This window comes from Rattus rattus, chromosome 1 (genome assembly GCF_011064425.1).
Source record: "Rattus rattus isolate New Zealand chromosome 1, Rrattus_CSIRO_v1, whole genome shotgun sequence".
In the NCBI taxonomy this organism is placed as follows: domain Eukaryota; kingdom Metazoa; phylum Chordata; class Mammalia; order Rodentia; family Muridae; genus Rattus; species Rattus rattus.
The window spans coordinates 109708867-109729043 of record NC_046154.1 but is presented as its reverse complement, the minus strand read 5'-3'; the positions used below and the strand labels follow the sequence as shown (position 1 = coordinate 109729043).

The following is a 20177-nucleotide window of genomic DNA, read 5'->3' as shown; positions in this document are numbered from 1 at the left end:
ATCTCAGGAATGGGGAAAAACACAAGGCTTCCTGGTCTATGTGACTTGGTCTATGTAGTAACCAGGGTCAATTCCTATCTTGGCCAATTACACATGATTAGTGGTTCCTTTGAGACAGAGACTTTCAAAAATCCTAGATATACTTATGAGAAAGGGAGAAAAAATAAGATGAAACCCAGCAGCAGACAAAACAAGACAAACAAACAAACAAAAACCATCAAAACCACCTGCTTCAAAACTGATAATCTTAGGGCTTCTGGAACTAATTTTTGATGTTTCATGGGTGGTCAGCAGCATGTCCCCTACTCTTCGCCAAAAAAGAAACTCCTCATTTGTAATAACCTAGACTCAGATTTTCCGGACTTTTTGATTCAGGCAAGGGAGGATACTCAAATGACAGTTTAAACCCAGAACCAGCAGAGACATCACATCTGAGCTATGACTAATGGAAAAGCAATTTTTCACCTGCGAAACACCCTTTTGAATGTAGCAGGTCAATCCACAGGTGGAAAGAAGCTTGGATTCCTTCTACTTTGGGGGTTTCTCTTGTTTAGATGGAAAAAAAAACCGGGACACCAGTCATTTGAGAACTCACAAAGGCAAAACAGAGGTGGGGCGTGGCAGAGGCCGGTGCCCAGAGATACAGGGGGCGGGGCCAGCTGGAACCGCCCCTCTAGTTCTCAGCAGCTTCCCCTCCCTCACCGGGGCGGAGCTTCCACTTCGCCTGACCTCGGAAGAAAGGGGGCGGACCCTTTGGGGCGGAAGTCGCAGTGCATTGTGGGCTCGCCGGGAGCCGCGGAGTCGAACCTGAATGAAAGTGGCGCGCCGCTGAGGACCCGGGTGGAGCTGCTGCCGTTGGGGTCTGGGCTGGCTTGCTAAGGAGCTGTCGGCGAGGCGGCGTAGACATGGCTTACAACAAGATCCCGCCTCGGTGGCTGAACTGTCCGAGGCGCGGCCAGCCGGTGGCAGGTACCCGGGAGGGGGCTACGGGCGGGTTCGAATCCCACTAAGCCGGCCTGGGGACCCGCGCGCTTGGTGGCCGCTAGTCGGGGTCCGGCAGGGCAGAGGAATGAGAACCGGAGGTGGACAAGAGGCTTCTTGGAGCTTAAAGTTTGTGAACCTCTTTGTGGTATTTTTGAGTCCAGGTCTCGCTGTCTTGGCGAGACTTGTTCTTGGAAAGAGAGTAGTATGAGCCTTGAAATTCAGAAAAGCTTAAAGAGAAGTGAGGCTGGGAAGCGGGGAATTTTTGGTTTTGTTATTAAATTGACTTTTGCGGAATGTTGCTATCTTGAGTTTGACATCTCCGAACTTCCGAGCTTCTTTCTCGAGTTTCCAGAGTACCTGGGATTATAGGCCCGTGTCACTGCTTGGCTGACAGACAGAGACTTAAAAGTGTACAGTTTGATAGATTTGGACCACACGCATATATTCCAGGGAATACACATGAAATAACTGAGGCACAGGTCTCTGAATTTGTGGAGACATCGCACATGGTAACCTTAAAGGACCAGACTCCACAGTTACCAGCAACAAGGTTAGAGAGCAATTAGGAACTTTGTCGGCTGGACCTAGGAGCCGAAAGCATTTTTGTGATAAAATTGAGGAAGGAATACACGAACTGCTTACATTGGATTTACTCAACTGTAGCGTAATTATCGGGCGGCTGTTTGCAAAGATCTGCTAAATCTCCATATCTAACTCAGACGTAAGCGTTTCCTTTACCCCCCCCCCCCCCGAAGCTGAGGACCGAACCCAGGGCCTTGCGCTTGCCTAGCACTGAGCTAAATCTCCAACCCCCTTTCCCTCTTTTTAGCTGTTTGAACACGAGGCAAAATACAATGAGCTGTGGCTCTCTGTTGAGGAGCTGGTACCCACACTCTCCTAGAAGCCCACACCCTTGCTTTCTGGTTGTCTTTATTCTGCGTCTCTCTGTTTTAGAGTCAGTCAGTTTCTGTCTGTCTCTCTGTCTCTGTCTCCCTGTCTCCCTGTCTCCTGTCTCTCTCTCTCTCTCTCTCTCTCTCTCTCTCTCTCTCTCTCTCTCTCTCTTTCTCTCTCTCTGTCTCTGCCCCCCCACCCTCCCAAGCTGTGTTCCGTAACACAAAGCAGGACGTTTTAGAATGGAGCTTATGTGAAGATTTCAGCACATACAGAAAGAAACATCTGTGTTATGGGTCAGGATGTGGTGGTAACTGGGTATCTTTTCTGGCATCAGCATTTGTAATTAAATTTAGGGACTCTCAGAATTTTTGCCACCTTCAAAATTTCCTGTTGCCCCCTCCGGCTCTTTATTTATGTTGCCTTGCTTAAGTTACATGGAAAAGATAACACGTGTACCCATGTCAGGAAGTTCCAGTCAACACCAATTATGCGGTGACAGATAAACGGGAGAGGTGGCTTTCTAAGACTGGCAAGGACCCACAGGCTTTGGTGCTACAGTTCATCTCCAGTCCAGGCCATGCTAATACCAAGTCAATGCCAAGTGAAATGGCTAACTTTAAACTCCAGTTTTAGGAGTTCGAGAGCTGTCACAGTGCTGCTGTTCCAGAGAACACACAGTTCCCAGTACTCAATGACACCTGCAACTCCAGTTTCAGGACATCTGATTCCCTCTTCTGGCTTCTTCCAGTACCTGCACACATGTGGCCTGTACTCATAATTACCACATGCACACATACACATAAACCTTCAAAAAAGGGAGTTTAAACATGAAACCCATATACATTTAAATCTCATGCTCTTGGTATATGTTCCATCCAGTTTACCTAAAACCCTTCACTTTAAGGTACAGTTTTTATCTCATACAACCCACTGCGTGGCTGCCTAGAGACTGTTTCAACAGTAGACATAGGAAAAATATTATGAGGTCTTCTACATAGTAGTCTTTCTATACACTGTTGTATGAAACTTTTGTAATCTTTCTTATCCCGGACAGCTGTTGACCTGCTTTCTGTCATTGATAGCATACATTTTTGAATAAATGCAATTATCATGTACTCATTTTGTGTGTGTTTTATGTGTCTGGCCTTGAACTATGGCCAGTGTAGTTTGAGGATCACCTTTAACCCCTGATTCTGCTTCTGTTTCTAAGATATTGGGAACAAATACGCCTCCCCTTCCCTATGGCTCCCTTTTTAAAGGGAGTTTGAGTTGGTAGAGTAGCTCCTTACCTTTGTCAGCTCCATTCTGTGCCTTGCCTTTTCATCCTCCTAACAGTTTCACCTTTGCTGGGTGTGATGGGACAGCCCTTTAATTGCCAGCGTAGGGAGGCAGAAGCTGGTGAGTCTAGTGAATTTGAGGCCAGCCTGGTCCAGGTAGTGAGTTCCAGGCCAGCTGGGTCTGCGTAATGAGGCCCTGCCTCAAAATTAGAAAAAGTGAAAGTTTTAAGCTTTGTTAACTAACTTGCAACTTACTGTTTTTTTAATGATGGAAAGATTTTTTTGTGTATATATTAAACACATATTTTACAGTATTGACTAGCAGTGTATGAAATTGTTAGAAGCAGAGATACTGTACTTGTTCACATTGATTCTTCTATTATGTATTTTGTAAGCATTCCTAAGATTTCATATGAAATCCTCAGTCAATAAAGCCATATAAACAACTAATAAAAGTGATTTGAAAGAACTTAAGCAGAGATGGTGGCATGTGTGTGTTATCCCAGCATTTAGTATTGGTGTGTGTTGAAGGCCAGTCTCGGGTTCAGAATAAGACTCTGTTTCAAAGGGGAAAAAAGGATAATTTAAAGCCAGGCATGGTAGCATACACCTATAATTCTAGCATTTAGGAGGTGGAGGCAGGACCATTCTGGGTTACATAGGGAGACCCTGTCTGGGGGAAAAAAAAAAAACCAACCCCAAACTTTAGAAAATCTCAATCCCTTGAATAAAAGATAATTTAAACAAGTTGTAGTATGAGGAAATTAAAAAAAGGAAACCTTTTATTCTCAGCATAAATTTTATGTATTTTCTATTATAGTGATATTTTTTGATAGCTGTATTGACTTCTTTTTTTTTTCTTTTGGTTCTTTTTTTCGGAGCTGGGGACTGAACCCAGGGCCTTGCGCTTCCTAGGTAAGCGCTCTACCACTGAGCTAAATCCCCAGCCCCTCTGTATTGACTTCTATCAAGTTGATCATTCTTTTGCGAATCTTTTAAGAAATATTCGTTTACTTAGTTATGTTGGGATTGAACTTAGAGCCTAGCCAATTATACTACTGATCTGTATTCCTATCCTTTATTTATTTGTACGTGTTTTTGTATTTCTCTCTCTCTCTCTCTCTCTCTCTCTCTCTCTCTCTCTCTCTCTCTCTCTCTCTTCCTCCTGTCCCTGTCCCTGTCCCTGTCTCTGTCTCTGTGTAGGTCTGTGTTCAGAACCCGGAGGATGATGTTGAATGTCCTCCTGAAAGGGTCTCTCTTCTTGCACTTGGAGTTAGGTAGGGAGCCAGCAAGCTCCCTTTGTTTTACTTTCAGCATCATGGAACCACACCTGATTTCTTTGAAAATGTGATCCCAACAAGGATCTTATCCACAGAGCCATTTCCCCAGCCTGAGCCTTTTTTGTTGTTTTGGAGCAAGGATCTTGGTCCAGATTAGCTTTGAATTTGTGAGTTTGTTTTTTTTTTTTTTTTTTTTTTTTTTTAAGACAAGGTATTGTGGTGACCAGGCTGTACCCATCTTGAAATCTTTTTAAAGAACTGAGTAGTTAATTATACACTAATTATTGTGTGTTCATGATGTGTGTGGGGACATGTATGTGTCAAGATATCCATATAGAGGTATCAGGACAACTTTGCGTCAGTTCTCTCCTTCCATCTGTGAGATCCTGAAATTGAACTCCATTCTCTAGGCTTGCTCAGCAAGAGCCATTACATACAGACCATCTCTCCAGCCCCAAATCATCATCTTTTAAAAATATTTTTAAATTTATTCTTTGACAGCTTAGTCATGTATGTAATGTATTTTGACCATATTCCCCCTTTACATTTCCCCTCTTATCCCCCATCTACTCCCTCTGAAACCCTTTTCTCTAACACATTGTATGTAGCCTCTTGAATTTGCCTTCTGTTTGCTGGAGTTACTTGTCTATTTATTAATTGCTTTACATTGTTGTGTGTGAATGCATGTGCACATATCTACACATGGACATGTGTATGGAGTCAGAACAACTTCTGAAGAGTTGAATTTAGTTTGTCAGGTTACATTTATTTAGTTAATTTTAACATTAATTAATGAGCTAACTGATCGATCAGTTGTGTTTTGAGGCCGGCGTGGCGCTCAGACTCACCCTCTTTCTGCCACAGCCTCCTGCTAGCTGGGGTTATAGACGTGCTCCACTAGACCTTTCTCATGTCCTTGCTTTCTTTCCTATTTTTCCTTTTTTAATGATTATGAAAGTATTTTCTTTTATTCTATGATTTGTGAATATTTTTCTTTTACTGATACATATTGTATAAAGTAATGGGCTTCCTCATGAAGGCCTGGCCAATATATTGCAGACTGTGAGTGGTCCTCCTGCCTCTTACCTCTCAGATTCTGGGATAACTGGCATCTACCACTTTGTTTACTGTATGTGCTCTTTTGTAACAACGTACTTCAGTCATGTTCACTGGCTTGCTACTGTCTTGTCTCCCCTTCCCTGTTCTTTCTTATCTCAGATGCTGTCTTTTTAATCTAGATGCATTTATAAAAAACATTTTGGGTTCAAATACCTGTTATCTGCAAGAGCTGCAAGCACTTGTCATTCCTGAGCAGTCTCTCCAGCCTGATTTAATTATATTGTGAAGTAGGGTCTCACAGTGTAACTCTGGCTGTCCTGAGCCTGTCAACACAGAGGAGGCTGGCCTTGAGCGCACCAAGATCTGCCTCCTAAGTGCTGGGATTAGAGATGTAGATCACTATGCCTGGTTCAACACTGGTATTCATTTTTGAAAAAGATTTATTTAGTTTATGTATGTGACTACACTATTGCTCTAGTATTGTTTCAATTGGAATAATGTCCCCACCCTCTCTTCGAGACAAGGTTTTACTATATAGTCCTGGGTGGCCTAGAACTCTATGTAGACTGGGCTGGCCTTGAACACTTAGAAATTGCTACTCTCTGCCTTCCAAGTGCTGGGATAAAAGGCATGCACCATCATCCTGGCAAGATCTGATTTTCTAGTGTATGGACTTACAGTAAAAATATATTTGAGAATCTTATACATGCATATGACATTTCTATCATATTTGTCCCCCACTTTCTCAACTTGTCCTTATGTCCCACCTTGAACTTAACATGTTTTTTTAAGTAGCCCACTGAATCCAGTTTATGTTTTTCATATACAAATGGATGTGGGTCCATCCACTGCGGCATAGCCTACAGTCCTAAGAAAAAGCGATTCTCCTTTATTTAGCGTGAACAACTGTCGGGAGCTCTTCAGGTAGGGGAGGAGGCTCATGTGCCTCAATCCCAAAGGTTCTTCTGAAGTAAGGTCTCATAGCCCATGCCGGCTTCAGACTCACAATGTAGAGGAGTATGAGATAACCTTAAACTCATTCTTTGCCTCTGCTGAAGTTACAGGTGTGTGTCAACACTCCTGGCTTTGTCCCTACTCAAGTGCAAAAGAAGCCGAGTAGAGTCTCTTGATGTGCCCTGGGAAAGTACATTAATTTGGCAAAGAGTTATCATTATTTATATTTCAGTAGTGGAGAAGACTTTGTACTAGAGAGAGTAGAGGAGGGCCAGGCAGAACCTTAGAAAGCTGGCATCTAGAAGTTGGGTAGAGGATAGAAGAAGGATCAGAGGAATGGAGGAAGAAGGGCTGGTAGGTGTTAGGTGAGTGGGAGACAGCAAGAGTCTGATATCCACCTGTATTCCCGGCCATCAAGAGACTGACGCAGGAGGATCAGCTTCTGGGCCAGTGTATGCTGCATAGTAAGACCCCATCTCAAAAAACCTAATACCAGGGGTTGAGGTGGGGAAGAAGCACAGACCCCATAAGTCTTGTGTTAGGGAAGGCAAGACAGCTTTTCAGGAAGGGGGTTGTTGGGTCCATGAAATGCTGCTGAGATGTTAAGGTGCTGTCGTTGTTGACAACTGTGAGAAGTGTTTTTCTGCTTCCCAGGATGTAATCACCTTAGGAAAGAGAGGGATTTAAAGGTGTGGGGAGGGAATTCTAAATAGACTGCATGAGAACTCAACATTAGTTGTGAATTAGGTGTAGTTTTGAACAGGTGAAGTCATTACAGTTTTGTCTACATATACAAATAAATATTTTTACTCATTTTTTTCTCTGTTTTTGGAGTCATGGTTTCAATATATAGCTCAGGATGGCATGACACTTGATAGATAGACCAGTCCGGCCATGAGCTCACAGAGATCTGCCTGCCTCTGTGTCTCAAATGCTGGGATTAAAGGAGTACCCTACTATGCCTGGTGGCTATAGATGTGGCTCAGTAGTAGAGTACTTGCCTGGGATATATAAGAGAAGAAAGAAAAAAGAAGGAAAAAAAATAAAAGAGGGAGCCGGAGACCTGGCTCAGTGGTTAAGAGCACCAACTGCTCTTCTAGAGGTCCTGAGTTCAATTCCCAGCAACCACATGGTGGCTCACAACCATCTGTAATGGGATCTGATGCCCTCTTCTGTTGTGACTGAAGACAGCTACAGTGTACTCCTATACATAAATAAATAAATCTTTAAAAAAGGAAAGAAAAGAAAAAAATTGTGAGAACTGAAAATGAAGCACAGTCAGGGAGAGTGAGCTTGGGTCTTATTCTTTTCTGGTTATGTCTGATCAAGGTGTCTTGTGCCTCAGTGCCATTCTCCCCTAGCTTTGGAAATATTCTGCCAGGATTGTACTGAAAATTTCCTGTGCCTTTAGTCTGCATCTTACTTCTTAGGTTTGGTGTCTTGTGTTGTTCATCTTGAATGTTGTGGTCCTGATCATTCATTTTCTTGTTCATTATTTGCATTTAATAATGCCTTAGCCTTGTCTTCACTCATTGATGTTCTTTCTTTCAGTTGGTCTATCGAAATGCTTTCCACTACTTTTTGTTTGATCCATTGACTCTTTGAACTTTGGGTCCTGGAGAAATGTCTCTTGTTGCTCTTGCAGAAAACTCAGGTTCAATTCACAGTACCCATGTGGTTGCTTACAACTGTAACCTTAGTTCCAAGGGATCTGTTGTCGTCTTGTCTCCTCAGGCACTAGGCATGCATGTAGTCTACATAAATACACATAGGCAAGACACTCTTGAAATAAAAACAAATCCTTAAGAAGAAGCACAAACAATTGTGAATCACTACTGTTGGTTTCTTATCAACAACAGCTAAAACTGAATTCTTGCTTGTCATTCCAGACATTCCATAGTTTTGGATTCAGTTTGGAAGAGTTGTGCTGCCATGTTTTTTCATGTTTCCTGGGTTTCTGAGCTGTCTGTGCTGTGATAAGTACAACTATTGGTGGCTAGCACTTCTGGCTTCAGGCGGAGGTCTTAGTGAGCTCTTTGAGGGTTCAGTCCCTAGTACTACTCAGATAGGAAGAAAACTTCTGTAATAGTAATAACATCAAAACAAACCAGATAGAAGAAATATAGTACAAATCAAGAAGACAATATATGCTATCAGTTAATGTAAAAATATGAAGATAAAAATTGATAATGGGGCTAGTGGCTAGTGAGATAACTCAGTGGGGTAAAGTTTGCTGTAGGACAAGAACTACAGCAAACTGTCATCTAACCTCCACATGCAAGCTGTGGGCACATATAAACACATAAATAAATACATGTAATAAAAATAAAACAATACTGTTATCAATTAAAATTTAGTTAAATTTATTTAATAGCAGCCAGGTGAGAGGTGAGAGGCACCTGATCCCCTGAGCCCTATTGTCTAGCTCTAGACTTGCTCTTCAGTCCTGCCTCCCCGTGGAAACCTTTGGGGGCCCCAAAACTAACCAGCTTAGAGCCCTGCCTGACCACCCAGCCTAGTTGGACCTGCCTGACATTGCAGTGGGTCTACCTGGGACAGCCTGCAGAGACAGGAACCTAGCATAACTATCCACTGAGAGGCTCCACCCTGCAACCAATGGAAAGAGGTGCAGAGACTCACACCCAAACAGTAGATGGAGCTCAGGGAGTATTATAGAAGAGTTGGGAGAAGGGTTGAGGGACCTGAAAATTATAGGGACTCTACAGGAAGAACAACAGAGTTGACTAACCTGGACCATTGATGGCTCCCTGAGACTCACTAACCAAAGAGTGAGCTTGGGATGAACCTAGGCCGCCTGCACATATATATGTAGCAGATGAGCACCTTGGTCTTCATGTGGGTTTCCCAACAACTGGGGCAGGGGCTGTCCTTGAACCTGTTGCCTGCCTGCCTGTGGGTCTCCTCCCCCTAAATGGACCACTTTGTCTGGCCTCAGTGGGAGAGGATGCACCAAGTCCTGGAGCAACCTGATGTGCGGGGTGGTGGGGAGTGGTAGGGGCTGGTGGGGGTGGTGGGGGTGGTGGAGGTTAGTGGTGGATAGTTGGAGTGGTTACACCTAGAGGGAGTATTCCCCTAAGAGAAGGAGAAGGTGGAATGGGAGGAGAACTTGCACGAGGGGGTACTGGGAGGAGAGGAAAGGCTGATATTTGGTCGTAAAGTAGGTGTGGTGGCATGCCTTTGTAATTCCAGCACTTGGTGTGGGGAGGTAAGGGGCTCAGACACAGCCTGTACTGTATTGTGAACTCAGAGTCAGCACATTGGCTCAGTAAGAAGGATACGTCACCATACTTTACAACCTGGGCTTGACCTCTGGGGCCTACATAGTGGAAGAAGGGAACTTTCTTTCCTGAAGGTTGTGTGGTGTTCATAGACACGTACTAAGTAGATGCTTTGAAAAAATGAGATAAAGGAGTATGGTAGAGAAATGGAAAGAAAATTAAAGGAAAAACGAGGGACTGGAAAGGTGGCTTAGCAGTTATTAAGAACACTTGCCCATGTAGAAACCCTGCCATATTGCATACATGTAATACTAGCAGTTGGGAAGCAGAAACGGGCAGGTCCCTGGGGCTCACCGTGTAGCCTCATCTGACAGCCAGAGTTCCCAGTGAGAGACAGTTTAAAAATTAAAGATAGGTGTCTCCTGAGGAACTCCACACACATGCATATATATGCACATACATGCAATTAATTACACACACACACACACACACACACACACGGTGTACTTGTACATGCAAACATGTTTCTCTTTCAAAAAAGTAAATTGTCCACATCTAGCCTCAACCCATGTGCTGAAGATTGAACCAGTGGCTTTCTGCATTCTAGGCAGTATTCTATTAATGTAGAGTTTTATCTGCATCTCTTATTATTCATTAGTTCTAAGTTGACCAGACTGAATTCTCTGTAGCCCAGGTAGACCTCGGTGTTTCTCTCCTTGTGCCTCATCTTTCTGGATAGCTGGGGTTACTGGCCTTTATCAGCAGGCTTGGCCAGTTGTGTCATGTATTTCCGAGATTCCAAGTAAATTGAGAAATGACACCTGACCCCTGGATTTAGCAGTGTGGTGGAATGCTCATTGTTGATTTTGAGTTTTATAGGAAACAAAAGTTTAAAAAAAGTCATATTTGGGTGAATGATATTTTCAAGACTAAATATTTTAGTTGCCTGTTGTTATTTTTCTTCTTATTATTTGAAAATATAAATTAGTTTAAGTAGTGGATTAGTTAGATTTCTGTTATTGTGACAACATTTCTAAGGTAATCAACTTACAAAGAAGCAAAGTTGCAAGCTGGAGAGATGGCTTAGTGGTTAACACTATTATGCTGCTCGTAGAGAGGACCCAGGTTTGGTTCCCAGGCCCAACAGGTTACAACTGTCTATAATTTCAGTTCTAAGGGATCTGATTCTAATTTTGAATACCTATGGCACCAGGCACCCATGTGCACATATGTATGTGCAAGCAGACACATATAAAATAAATAAAATATCTAAGAAAAAAAAAAAGAGCGAGAAAGGCTGTCTGGGCTTGGTGGTGTGCACTTTTAATGTATCCCATCTATCAGGAGGTTGATCACATGCTCAAGGCTAGCCTGGGTAACATAATAACCCTGTCTCAAAATTAAAAACAAAATTAAAAACAAAATCAGAAAGGGCTGGGCAATGTAGCTCACTGTTAGAGCACTTCACTAATGTGCATAAAATCCTAATATAGTCCACAGTACCACAGAAGGGGTGGGGGAATGATTTACCACAGAAGGGGAGGGAGTGATTGCTTTGCTTGTTTGTCTGTTGATAGCTTCTTGCTGTATAGCTAGGTTGGCCTAGAACTTCAGATGTTCCTCTGTGTCCTCAGTGCTGGTATTTATTAGAGGCTTGCACTGCCATGCCAAGTGAGGAATCTGTTTTTGGTCCATAATTTGAGAAGTTGGAGCCTGGCCCTGATGATAAATCAGAACATCATGAAAGAGCATATGGTGGAACAAACTTATCCTCTTGGTGGTCAGAAAGTAAAGCTGAAGGGTATAAAATCAAGTTATATCCTTTAATGATATGCTTCTCCCAGGGACTTCCTCCAATTAGACACCTTCTGCTGATGTTTCTCCTACCTCCTCATATAACTCAGTAAGTTAGGAATCTGTAGATAGTGAATCCAGTGATGAGGTCAGAGCTCTCATTATCCAGTCATCTCCCAGATGTTGTGACTGTGAACACTGCTACATTATGGAATAAGCCTTCAACACTGGGAGTTTGGGAGAGATGAGATGTAAGACCTACAAATCAATTGTAATGTAATCCGAGCACTGAGTACTGAGCTCTGAGTTCAAGGCCAGCCTGGTCTACAGAGCTAGTTCCAGAACCTAGTAAGTGAGGCAGGGGAATCATCGCTTGTTTAAAGCCACATCATCTATATAGTTGTAGCCTGGGCTACATTGTGAGACAGTGTCTTAAACAGTCAAGTAAAACTCTGAACCATGACAAGTAGGTATTTAAAAAAATGCTTATTTAAGGCAATTTCCTTGATATTTTGGTTAATACCATCTTAACATAACAGGTTCCTCATGATCTTTTCTGAGATGTGGGTAAGCTTCAAAGATGGATATACGTAACGACCCCCACATATGCGCTGGGGTGTAGCAGATAGAGCACTTGCCTGGTATGCACAAAGCCCTGGTTTTAGCCCTAGCGCTGTGTTAGACCAGCTCTGTTGGGAGAATACCTATGACCACAGCATTCTGAAACTTGAGGTAGGAGAATGGAGAGAATTCAGGGTTACCCCCAACTATATAGCAAGTTTGAGTCTAAACTTGGTAGACTCTGCTTCAAATTATGACAAATAAATAAAACAACAACAAAAGAAATCCCCAAATATCAAAGCCATGTAATTAGAAACTTAAGCGAGTTAAACTGGGTGTGTTGACACATACATGTAATTCCAGCTTTCGGGAGATTGAGATATGTGAGACACTTCCCGGGTAGATGTGGACAAATGTTTATTCACCCCAGGTAGGGAATGATAACAGACAGAAAGGAAGATGCTACCAAAATCCAGCTGGTGAGCCAGTGAATTCTACTGAGGTTATTGCTTACAGGACCAGATGACTAGTGGTTTAAAGTTCAGATTCTTTAAAAGGAAAAAAAAGATTTCTTTGTTTTATTTATGTGTCTGTGTGTAAGCCTGTGTAAGTGCACCAAATGCATGCAGGAGTTTGTGGAGGCCAGAAGAAGGATTTGGATCCCCTGGAACTGGAGTCACATGTGCTTGTGAACCACCATATGGGTGCTGGGAATTAAACCCAGATCCTCTGTGAAAACAATAAGTGCTCTTAACAGCTAAGCCATCTCTTCAGACCCAAGTTTAGATTCTTTATGGAAGGTTCATTCATTGGTAATTTTCCTTTGTTCATATCATCAAATTTTAGAATTAACTCATAGTAATCTGTGTTTTTTAATGTAGTCTTTTAAAATACTGTTCAGAGTGAAAGAATATTAGGGGCAGGTGCATTTGTAATTTTGTTTTTCCTTTTAAGCTGTTAACAAGGTGAGGGTGGGCTGTAGCTCAATTAGTAAGACTTGCTTCCGTCAGGAACCCTGGGGCTCCATACCAGGACTACATAGAGCTAGGCATGGTGTTACAAACGAATCCTAGACAGGGTTTCTCTGTGTAGTCCTGGCTGTCCTAGATCTGGCTCTGTAGACCAGGCTGGCCTTGAATTTAGAGCTCTGCTCGCCTTTGCCTTCCAAGTGCCGGAAAGGCATGCATCACCACTGCCCAGCTGAGAGTCAGTAATTTAAGATCATCCTCAAGTACACATTGAGTCTTAAGGCCAGCCTGGGATATGTGAGACTGTGCTTTATTATTTTAAGAAGGCATTTTTGGAATAGCAAATTACAGAGTTTTAGTTTTTTAAATAATGGAAATTATTATCTATTATTAATAAATTATTATTAATGTTTAGGAAGATTCTTACCTCTGAAGACAATGCTGGGGCCAAGATATGATAGTCAAGTTGCTGAAGAAAACCGGTTCCATCCCAGTATGCTCTCAAATTATCTAAAGAGTCTGAAGGTAAGCAAAGCGCTTTGCTACTCCTGTAGTACTCCCCTCTTGGTTTGTTCTAGGGCTTTTCTGTAAGTGAGGGATATATGTGTGCACATGGGCACAGAGGCCAGAAGACAGTCTTGGGTATGGTCCTCAGGTACCGTCCACCTTTATGTTTTTGAGATAAGATTTCTCATTGATAGATTCCTTATATATGTGTATATTTTTGGATGCTTCCACAGTAGTCGGTTCCATATGATTTTTGAAATTGACTTTAGTGGTAGTTAGTTGTCTTTCCTTATATTCTTTCCTTTTCTCTTTTTTCTCTTCCTCCCTATTTAATTCTCCTATTCTAGTATCTCTTAATTCTCCACAACACCATATTCTATTTCCTCTTCTTTGTGAGGTTCTCTCCTCCTTACTGGTCCCTTATTAGGTACCTAATCTCTGTGGTTATTTAGACTATGGCAAACATATTAAAAGCTTAAAACAAATAGCCACATTATTATAAGAGAACAACATATAATAGCCGTCTTTTTGAGTCTGGATTACCTCCCTCATGTTGGATTATTCTCCATCCATTTACTGGCCAGCTTCATTTTATAAATAGCCGAATAACATTCCATTGTGGAATTGTACCACATTTTTATGATACGTCTATCAGTTGGTGGATATCTAGGCTACTTCCAATTTCTGGCTATTTATGAATAGAACAGCATTGCATGGATGAGTCTCTGTAATAGGATGTAGAGTTCTTCATGATATGCTTAAGAGTAGTATGGGTCTTAAGGTAGAATGATTCCCAGATTCCTGAGGAATTGCCACACTGATTTCTATCCAGTTTGCATTACCCCAGCAATGAGTAAGTATTCCCCTTTCCCAGGATCCTCACCAGCATGGTTTTATTGATTTTGGCCATTCTGACTGGTGTAACATGAAATCTCAAAGTCATTTTAATTTGCATTTCCCTCATGACTAAGGCTGTTGAACATTTCTTTTACTGTTTCTCAGCTGTTTTTATTTTATCTTTTAAGAACTTTATACTTAATTTTAAAAATTCATTTTTAAATTGATTTCTTTCTTTTTTTTTTTTTTCCTTTTTTTTTTTCGAGCTGGGACCAACTCAGGGCCTTAGCTTGCTAACAAGCGCTCTCTACCACTGAGCTAAATCCCCAACCCCTTAAATTGATTTCTTGATGTTCAGTTTTTAAAGTTCTTCATGTATTCTAGATATGAATCCTCTATCAGATGTTTAATTGTTAAAGATCTTTTCCTATTCCATAACCTACTACTCTGTTCTGAATGGTAGTATTCTTTACCACACAGAGCTTTTCAATCTCATGAGGTCCCATTTATTGTTATTCTTATTGTCTGTGCTGTTATGTCCCGTTAAAAAATTCTTTTCTGTGTAAATGAGTTCAATCCTATTTCCTACTTTTTCTTCTATTAGATTTAGGGTATAAGGTCTATGTTGAGGTCTTTAATCCATTTTGAGTTGAGTTTTATGCAGGTAATAGGTATGGATCTATTTGCATTCTCTTATGCATGGCTGTGCAGTTTGACCAGTATCATTTGTTGATGATGCTGTCTTTTCTCCTTTGTTTATTTTTGGCTTCTTTGTTAAAAAATAAAAATCAGCTTCCCATTGGTGTGTAGAAATATGTCTGGGTCTTTAATTCCATTGTTCAGTGTGTCTCTTTTTATGCAGTACCGTGCTGTTCTTACTACAGTAGCTGAGTACAGTTGAGGTGGAGCACGGCGCTTTGATCTCCAGGAGTGCTTATATTCAGGGTTGTTTTAATTAATTGTTTCTTTTCTTTTGCCATTTGTATATGTTTGTATGTGTGTGTTTCCAAATTGAAATTGAAGATTTTTTTTTTTTTAGTTTCTGTGAAAAAATTGTGTTGGAATTTTGGTGGGAATTGCATTGAATATGTAGACTGCTTTGGTAGGGTGGTCACTTAATAATATTAATTCTTCTGATCCATGAACATGGGATATTTTTCCATCTTCTGATGTCTTCCTCATTTTCTGTCTTCAGTGTCATAAAATTTTAATTGTACAAGTTTTTCACTTATGTGTATGTGTATGTGTGTTATACACAGACACAGACATAGACACACACACACACACATTTTGAAGCTACTATGAGGGGTACCATTTCCCTACTTTCTTAGGATATCTGTCAATTGTATAAAGGAAGATTACTGAATTTTTTTTGTGTGTGTGTGTGTGAATTAATTTTGTATACTACTACTTTGCTGAAAGTGTTTTTCAGCAGTGAAAGTTTCCTGGAGGAGTCTTTAGGATGTTTTATATATTAAATCTTCTGCAAATCAGGATACCTTACTTCTTTCTCCCTTTCCAAGTGTTACCCTGTATCTCCTTATTGCTCTAGTGAAGACTTTCCAATGCTATATGGAGTAGATATGGAGAGAGTGAATGTCCTTGTCTTGTTCCTAGTTTTAGTGGAAATGTTTGGAGTTTCTCTCTGTTTTTGTTCATGTTTGTTGTTGGCTTGCTTCTATGTCCTTTGTTGTTGTTGTTTTGTTTTCTTCTTAAATCCCCTCTAGACAGGGTTTCTTGGCGTGTCCCTGAGTGATCTGGAACTTCTAGTAGACCAGGCTGCCCTTGAATTTAGAGATTTGCCTGCCTCTGCCTCAGGTGCTGGCTGGGGTTCGTATGTCTCTTTTTATCACTAGTCTCTCCTGAACTTTTTTTTTTTTTTTTGTAATAAGCAAAGGCGAGGTTTATTACAGAGATCTATTACGGGGATCTCCGGGTCGACACGTATCCTGCGCAGGAGACAGAGGTGTTGACCTCTCCTGAACTTTTATCTTGAAGGAAGTTGCATTTTTGTCAAAAGCCTTTTCTGCATCAGATGAAACGATCATGTGGCTTTATCTTTCTATTTGTTTAAGTGGTGGACTTAACGCTTCTAGATTTGTAGGGCTTTTGGTAGGTTACCCAATCCAGCTTCAGTTTCCTTGATTATATTTTCTTGCTATTCTTACAAATTATGTGTGATAGGATATTGTGGAGGATATGTGAACTTTTTCTGGAGTTCAGGAATAAGTTTTTCTCTTTCTCTTTCCCCTCTATTTAATTTTATTTAGGAAATTTTTTGGACAAGGTGTCATGTGGCTCAGTCTCTGCCCAAAGTTGCTATACAGTTGCAGATGACTTTGAAATCCTGTTTCTCCTGTGTACCTGGCTTCGGAACTACATTAAAAAAAAACCAAACCCTTAGATTATATATGCTTCTTGATTTTATTGAAAATGAAGTTAGGATTTTAATTTATTTCCAAACCCTTATCTTGTTTCTTTCTGATATCCAGGAAGAGAGATATACGTGCAGAGGGCAGAGGTTGATGTCTGATGACTTCCTCTGTCAGTCTCCAACTTATTTTTTTGAGACAATGTCCTTCACTGAACCTGGAGCTTGCTGCTTTGGCTAGACTTAGCTGGACAACAGAACCCCGAGGAGGATCGCCCTGTCTCCGCCTCCCAGCTCAGGGAGTACAGGTGTGTTCCCACACCTGCCCATTGTAGTGGGTGCTAGGGATCCGAACTCAGGCGCTCATGCTTGCAGAGCAAGCACTTGGCCCACCCAGCCCTCTCCAGATCGGGAAGGGCTTAACAAGTTGCATAGGAGTCTCTTTTCATCCCCTCACCCCACCATGTAGCCCTGACTGTCCTAGAACTTGCAGATTAGCCTAGCCTCAAACTCAAGAGTTCTATCTGCCTCTGGCTCACGAGTGCTAGGATTGGCTTCTGTTTTTGTTTTTTTACTCTGCTTCTTTAAAGGGAATATAGTTCTAGGCATTAGTGTATTTTCATAAAATAGAAGAATTAACTAAGTAGAAAAGAAACACACTTGTGGCATGAATGGCTTCTTACATATTTTAAGACTGAGATATAGTATGGTGAATAGATATACATGGGGTTGTGGTGGCTACTTTAAACCTGGGGTGATGTGTACCGGGAGCTAGAGCTGTGCTCTTTCAGAATAACGCGGTCTGCTTCTAAGCGTCAGGCCTCTGAAGTATAGATTTATATATAGTTATCAACATCAGAGTTATAGACCAGAGATAGAGAGGAATGTGGCCGTGTTTTCCCTTGTGTATTCACATTTGGAATGTTGAGAGTGGGAATCTGTTTTGCTTATACTTGCTGCCCTTTTTAGCTTCGGGTTATTTCCCTAAGTGCCTGCTTGGATCTTATGTCTGGAATGCTTGGCTTCTTAGTTTAGAAGGTGCTTTTCATTGTCAGCTGCTTGGTAGCCATGAGCATGCAGTGGATGAGCTCTAGTCTTGACTCTTACTCATCTTGTTGGAATAACTATAGTAAATAGCAAATCTGCCTTTTTTTTTTTTTTAAAGGTTAAAATGAGCTTGTTGGTGGATCTGACAAATACTTCAAGGTTCTATGACAGAAATGACATAGAAAAAGAAGGAATCAAGTATATCAAACTTCAGTGTAAAGGGTAAGATGTAAGTTATTGAAAGTGAAATCTTTCATTGAGGTTTGAATCTCTTTACAAAGAAACTTCCTTTTGTGTTCTCAGACATGGTGAGTGCCCCACTACTGAGAACACGGAAACATTCATTCGCCTGTGTGAGAGGTTTAATGAAAGAAGCCCACCTGAGCTTATAGGTAGGTTGGTTTCCTGAGGACAGTCTTGGTTTTTGTTTGTTTGTTATAGAAATTCACAAACAAGTAAAATAAAGCCTCATATGTAAGTGAAGTGAAACCCTATACACCCAGTAATACTATTTTGCTGATATTTTCATCTCCATTCATTTTTAGTATTTTTATTAGCTTTAATTAATTAGTTAATTTTGTGTATCATATGTACATGTTTATATGGATGTGTGTATTTGTAGAGGTCAAGGCAGGAGGTCTCTTCCTAACCTGGAGCTCATCAGTTTGGCTGCCGTAGCTGGCCTCTGAGCAGGGATCTGCCTGTTTGTATCCCCTAGTGCTGGGGTTAGAGGTGTATGCTGGATTCAGCTTTTATATTGGTGCTGGGGATCTGAACTCATGCCTGTATGGCAGGGGATTTTTCCAACTGATTCATCTTCCCTGCCATTTTCTGTGTATTCTAAAGGAAATCATAGATGTCATGTTATTTCACTATTTTAGAGTCTTTAATTGTTAAGGCATTTGGTTTTTATATAATCACCATGCAATTAGTTTGCAAAAAAGAATACCTAAAAATTCCTTAATGTCAACTAAAACCAGTCCTCTCTTGGATTTCCTCACTTCATCTAAACTGTCTTTTTAAATTTTGATGTTTTGGGATAGGGTGTGGGACATCTCTGGTCTCCACACATAGAAAAAGAAAAAACAAAACAAAATGTAGCAATAGGTATTTCCTGTGTACTGTGAAGCACACAGCCTTCTGCACAACATCCCTGTCTAAAGTGCTAGAATGTATCAGGAAATGAATTTATTTATGTTTCTGGTCTAAATTCATGGGCTATGTAATAGATAAAGAAACAGTTTATATGTTGAGCATTAATACTCTGAAAATCCCAAATCCAACATGTTTTGAAACCACAAACTTTTTGATATAGTTATGATAGCCCACATAGGACATTCCACACTGAAACTGTGGTTAAAGTTTGTAAGAGTAGTTCTACAGTATTATGTTCAGGTTAGGTTTATATGAAATATAAACATAAAACATGTCTAGATGTGAATTCTATCCCCAAAATAACATTTCCAAAATGGAAGGGAAAAATCCTTCAAGACATAAACCACTGTGCACTCAAATAGTTTATGTAAGCTGTGATTAATACCATGGGAAAGCAAGCAGAGGAATTTAGGGTATAGCATATTTTATAAGAAAATGACTTATTTCTCTAAGAAACTTTTAAAATAGCTTGTAAAAAGAGATAACTAGAGAGACAAGATACAACAACAACATTTCATATGTGGACATTGTTGGATTGTGTTTTGAGAAACCAACTTTAGAAAGGTACTGTTGGCCTGGGTATGGTGTTGTACTACTTTAATCCCATGCCAACATTCAGGAGGCAATCAGTATGAATTTGAGGTTAACTCGATCTACATAGCAATTCTTCGCCAGCTAAGTCTACATAAAAGACCCTGTCCCAAAAAAAAAAAAAAAAAAAAAAAGGCCGACTGTCCGTACAGACAGACTGTCAGGCTGCAACCGAGCGCTTTTACCCTCTGACCTGTTGGGACAGCCCACCAGCCTCTAGAGGGTTTTGTTGAACTGCATTTGGCATTTACTTTCTTAGGATATTCCATGCCCCTGATTGGTTTATAGTTTGCCATATGTGCTTGCTGGTTACTGTATTTACACTTGAACATATTCTTAGTAGCTGTGCTTTCTTTGTATCCTTATTTTTTGAGAATTATTCATACAAAAGATTTTATTAATATTAGTGATTCTATGGAGGTAGAAATGATTGATTTTGCTCAACTAATAGTCATTTTAACTATTAGTAGAGAAATCTACATGTAGAAATGAGATGACAGTGATACTGCTTTATTCAGGTTTTTGAGATGGGCTCTTTGTAGCCTATAGTGACCTGGGACTCAGGATCATTTTGCTTCTACCTCCGAAGGACTGGGATTATGAGAATGCACCACAATGCTGGAGGTTGAACTCCTGCCTAAATAGTTCATCTTTAGTAG

General features: G+C 40.9%; 1 protein-coding gene across 2 annotated transcripts in view; it reads left to right on the top strand.

The window, feature by feature from the left end:
* Window positions 1–764: 764 nt before the first annotated feature.
* The window catches only part of Rngtt (RNA guanylyltransferase and 5'-phosphatase), a 195139-nt gene continuing 175726 nt past the window's right edge, over window positions 765–20177 (top strand). For both annotated transcript variants that reach the window (XM_032904743.1, XM_032904734.1), the window contains exons 1-4: window positions 765–969; window positions 13426–13535; window positions 17891–17994; window positions 18076–18164. In XM_032904743.1, coding sequence (XP_032760634.1) covers window positions 906–969; window positions 13426–13535; window positions 17891–17994; window positions 18076–18164 — 367 coding nt within the window. In that variant the 5' untranslated portion in view covers window positions 765–905. The remainder of the gene's footprint in view (window positions 970–13425; window positions 13536–17890; window positions 17995–18075; window positions 18165–20177) is intronic.